Here is a 5,528-nt window from a genome sequence, read left to right as displayed (position 1 = left end):
TATATATATATATATATATTACATTTGTGGAGTAAATGTTAAAGCTTTGCATCTGTTTCGGAAAGCTATTCTATTGAACCTCTGTATAATCTGGCGTGCTAAACGTTGTTTTAATGATTCAGCATTAAGTGCTGCAGCATGCCTTTGCTGATCTTGAGAAAGTCTCATCTTCTTTCTGTCTTGGAACTCCATCGGACGTGCTGTAGCATGCTTGAGCTGATGTGGAGAAAGTCTCCTCTCCCTTCTCTCTTGAGACTGTATTTGCCTTTGGTGATCTTTGGAAAGTGTCATGTCCCTTCTGTATTGAGACTTCATCTGACTTGCTGCATAATGCCTTTACTGATGTTGAGAAAGTCTCATGTCTCTTATCTCTTGAGACTTTCGCCTTCAGTTTTCTGTACCCCTCCTTGCTTTATAGGTGTTTCTGGAGAGATTACGTTTTTTCCTTTGGTGGCATATTTTTTTTTCGATATTTTAAACAAGACATTAGATACATAGAAAAAAATACATTAATCTCTGTTTTTGTAAGCAGTTGTATGTATGTAGTATGTCTATATTTTTGCATGCAATGCAAAGTAACCAAATATAAGCAAATTGTAAATACCTTGCAAACTTGCAATTGCTGCGATAATTATGAATTCTTAATGGTACGGTAGATGTGTATTTTTTATATATAACTTGGACCTTCCACGTAATTGTTTTTGCCAAGAGTTTGTGTAGATGTATGTGCGTGTGTAATGACGTAGGTAACGAGCGTGCAAACACAACACACTCACAGACACACATTCGTATACAAAACGTGACGATACGCACACATGCAGATACATATAGTAAGAGAGACACATACAAACATACATTCATGCATGTCAGTCGTCACATGTGTATATGTATGTGTAGATATGTGTGTACGTTTAATAACGTACCTAACGCAGAAGTACACACATAGTCAGAAAGACATGCGCACTCATACATCCACACACACATACACTCAGAGACAGATACACACTCATATATGTGACGTTGTCGTCGTCGTGGTTTGAAATGTCCTTTACTGTCTCGTACGCATCGAACGCATACGCACACGCACAAAACTGAAAGTATAAAAGTGAAGCAATATTACACTGCGGTTTTCGATAGAAGGAGAAATGTAAATAGTGTATTTACATAGACAAGGTGCAGAAAATTTCAAATAAGTCAAGTAATGTTGTAGAGAGAACGTACAAATAGCGTGAAACAAAGATATTTACAAAGTTGAAATACACTGAAGTCAATTTTCAGAGAGAGAGAGAGAGAGAGAGAGAGAGAGAGAGAGAGAGAGAGAGAGAGAGAGAGAGAGAGAGAGAGAGAGAGAGAGAGAGAGAGAGAGAGAGAGAGAGAGTGATTGAAAGAAACAGATATCTGTATATGTGAAAGTGAGAAAAAGAAAAAAAAAGATAAATAGAGAGAAATGGGAGAGACTCGCTTGAAAACTGCAGAAGTGAAAGGGAGAGAATCGGTTGAAAACTGTAGTCATTGGAGAAAAATCCACGTAAAAAACTGTTATTTTTTCATGGTCGGTTTGTTGCATTACACGGGAGCTCTGGGAAAAAATTTGTAGTGCATGACCATCCATGGCACATAAGTAATGTGTGTAAAGTTTGGTGAAAATCGGTTGAAAACTGTGGAAATGCATGCGTATTACACACACAGACACACACACAGACACACACAGATGCACACACATACACACACACAAACATCCTTTGCTTTATATATAACGATATATACAAGTATTGGCGCTAGGAAGGGCATCCAGCCGTAGCAGCAAAGCCAAAACAAACATCAGAGCCTGATACAGTCATCTAACTTGCCAGTTCCTGTCAAACCTACCCATGCCGGCATGGAAAACGGATGTTAAATGATGATGATGATGATGATGATGATGATGATGATGATGATGATGATGATGATGATGACGACGACGACGACGACGACGACGATGATGATGAGGATGGTGGGGATGATGAGGATGATGATGGTATATGTGCTGTGGTTAGTCTACACTGTACTTAGCGTTGATACTAGCTCTGACATAAAAAGCATATGTTGTGGGAAAATTAAGATAACCACAATCATAGATTAATAGTACCTACGTACGTTTCGCCATTGCAGTTATTGGATGTTTCCAACTGCATTTGGATGCCTGACCGCAATGGATCATCAGGGGAACACTTCACTGTATTCATTGATATGTGTATTTTTTATGTATGTATGTATGTATGTATGTATGTATGCATGCATGCATGTATTTATGTATGTATGTATGTGTGTATGTATGTATGTAATGCATGTATGTGTGTATGTATGTATGCATGCATGTATGTATGCATATATTTATGGATGCATGTGTGTGTGTGTATATATATGTATTTATATATATGTGTGTATGTGTGTATATGCATTATGTATATGTGTGTATGTATTATGTATATATTTATATATGTGTGTGTGTGTTTATGTATAATGAGTACAAACATATTTATATAAGAATAATTGCGTCACGAGTGATTATGACATAACAATAGTATTTGAAGGTTTTCCATGTATCAAATATGTTGTATGCTTAACCTCAGCCGACTATCCCTTGAAAATATTTTTTCTCAGTAAAAAAAAAACAAAAAAAAACGCAGTAAACATTATTCACTGTGCCCTACCTTCCTGTCTTTTTTTAAGGTGCCTATATAGAAGTAATTTTGGAATCTTGGGCTGAAGATTTTGAAATACTCCAGCACCATAATGGGTACATACAATGGTAAGTGCCTGATTAAATTTTTGCCGTATCATTTTTTTTTTTGCCTGAGAATTAAATATACATGATCTTTGTACTTTGACGAGGTAGACATTGTTTTATGTATTGGTCAGGTAGTTATCTGTCTAAATCAGTGGTTCTCTAATAATATCAGTGGTTCTCTAATAATATCTTAAGGGCCCTTAAAAAAATTTGCTTTAGATGTATATATTGGTATGTATTGCAAGAAACAGATAGGTTTCTGTCTTTTACATTTTACATAGTTTAACCTACACAAGTTAATGTTTAAAAACAATATAGGAATTTTGAAAGTTTCTATAAGGTTAATTATTAAACATTGAACGGCTATGGGGGTCCACCAGAATAAAATAGCAATCAAAGGGATCCATTGATGGAAAATGGTTCAGAACCCCTGGTCTACATAACTACTGGATAGAGGCAGTGTGTATATGTTTATTGGATTGGTAGATAGATACACAGTGTGTCAATGTTCACTGAATAGTAAACGTGTGTAGTGATTGACTGGAGGAATATAGTGTAGGGGTTGATTTGATTGACACAATGAACAGACTTTGTGTAGATATTGGATAGTCACTGTATTAATATAAATACAGGGGACAGTCAAATGTACATAGATGTTGATTGGATGGTGTATATAAATGTAGACGTTGATTAAGCAGAGAATATATGTAAGTTGATTTGACTGGCACTTTGTGTAGATTTTGACAGCATAGATAGACATAGAGAAACATAATATTTAAATGTGAACTAGTTATATACAGGGTATAGATGAAAACTGGAGAGAACTGTGCATACCTGTTAATTGGATTGATATAGAGTACAGATATTGGTTGAATTGAAAAATGTTGCTGAAATCGTCTGGATAGAAATAGTACATAAGATATTCACTCGATATACATACCTTGTATGTTCACTATTTTGCCTCCGGTGTAAATAGTAACTTGGTGGACAAAGAGAGAAAAAATGTCTAACCGGTAGAAATAATGCATAGATTTTGCTTATAAGTTATCCAAGCAGATTTTCACTATATATACACTGTATATGGTTAACTTTGTATAAATATTGACTGGATAAAACTTCACTCTGTATAGAACTTAACTAAGCAGAGTAAGTGATTAAATAGATACACCATATAAATGATGTAGCAAAGATAACATGTAGATGTTTGCAGTAGATTTTATCAAAGTATTCATGCAGCTAACACGACAAACGGGCACTATGCAGATGCTAACGTAATAGACGCAAAGTTTATGTTCACTAAATACATACAACACGTCCATGTCCTTCTATGTTGGAAACAAGCTTTAACAAGGAGATAATGAACAGGTAAAATTGGTGCAGTCTCTGGGATTTTTCATAGGAAGCTGTGAGGATTGAAAAGCAGGTGGAAAAATTACCATGTTTAATGAAATCAAGATGGTTTTATATTTTTTTTAACTTATTAAGCATCATAGACAAGAAAGAAAACTTATTTGGATGAAAAATCTTACGTCATCTCATTAATAAAGTTGAATACTGGAGTCAATGTAACCGACTTGTCTCCTCCCCCAGAACTTACTGCGTGGTAGGGTTTTGTATGAGTGCTGGATTTGGACTGTCTGAAAACCATTGACATAGTCCACAAAATTTTACATCAGAAAAATGGTGAGGATCCCCACCCCACTTCTTTTTTACTCCCTCCCCATTCAATTATGTTTCAACCATATTTTGTTTGCATTCAAGGTTGTTTCCTCTCCCGAGAAGCAGCAAGACGAATATTTATGCTCAGCCATTAACAGAAGAAGAGAGAAGCGTAAGTCTGAATTTTAATAATTTATGTTTGCATTTAAGGTGGCGAGCGGACAGATTGCTTTAAGTTTTGGAACAACATACCTTGCCATATTTTTTCTGGCTCTCTACATTCTAAGTTCTGGCCATGCCAATGTCAGTATTGTCTTTCATTCCTCTAGAGTTAATAAAATAAAGTACCAGTCAAGTACTGGGGTCAATGTAATCGACTAACCTGTGCTTGTGTTACAAACAATAACACTGTGTAACATGATTTTGGTCCTTGGGTAGCAACTGTTATTTCCTATTTATTTACCTCTAGAAAGTATGAAAAATTGCTAATATTTCCTTCAGACTTTACTTTTGTTACATTTATTCAAACCTCAAAAAATTCCTATCAAAACATGGCTACGATGCTCCCTCACTGTTCCTAGTCATAATCAGGGATGCACATTTTGCCAGCTACTAAGGGACATGCTCAAGTAGTTAATGTCAAGCAACTGACAAGCAAATCTGTGCTATTGTGCAGAATATTTGCTATAACAATATTTCTGTTTCAGCATTCGGCGCTGAACCTGTCTGAAATGTAATGAAAAATAGGTCAGCTTCAAAACATTGATGTCCAGGTTACAAAAGCAAATTTTGAAGGGAATAATAGTCATTTCCTTTGATTTCTAGATAGAAGCAAATAGGAAATAATATTTACTGACCAAAGATAAAAAAAATAAAAATTTTGTTACATAGTGTTATTAACGGGTTGTGTGTGAATAAGCGGAATCGTTAGAACATTGGATAAAATATATTGCCATATTCTGCCGATATCAAACTGATTTCATACTCTTAGGGTCGTAGAATAAAGTACTAAGTTTGAATTCGCAAACTAAACCTACTTCCGAAATTTCCGGTTTCCGGTCTTTTTTTGTGTCTATGCTACACATGACTATTTGATTAT

General features: G+C 35.4%; 1 protein-coding gene across 1 annotated transcript in view; it reads left to right on the top strand.

Moving 5' to 3' along the window:
• The window catches only part of LOC106869254 (opioid growth factor receptor-like protein 1), a 19,759-nt gene that overhangs the window by 6,577 nt on the left and 7,654 nt on the right, over positions 1-5,528 (top strand). Inside the window, exons 3-4 of the mRNA XM_014914919.2 lie at positions 2,713-2,791; positions 4,532-4,601. Of these exons, the coding sequence (XP_014770405.1) occupies positions 2,713-2,791; positions 4,532-4,601 (149 nt within the window). The remainder of the gene's footprint in view (positions 1-2,712; positions 2,792-4,531; positions 4,602-5,528) is intronic.

The sequence above is a fragment of the Octopus bimaculoides genome, chromosome 5 (assembly GCF_001194135.2).
Source record: "Octopus bimaculoides isolate UCB-OBI-ISO-001 chromosome 5, ASM119413v2, whole genome shotgun sequence".
Taxonomy (NCBI): domain Eukaryota; kingdom Metazoa; phylum Mollusca; class Cephalopoda; order Octopoda; family Octopodidae; genus Octopus; species Octopus bimaculoides.
This window is presented reverse-complemented; position numbering and strand designations above follow the sequence as displayed.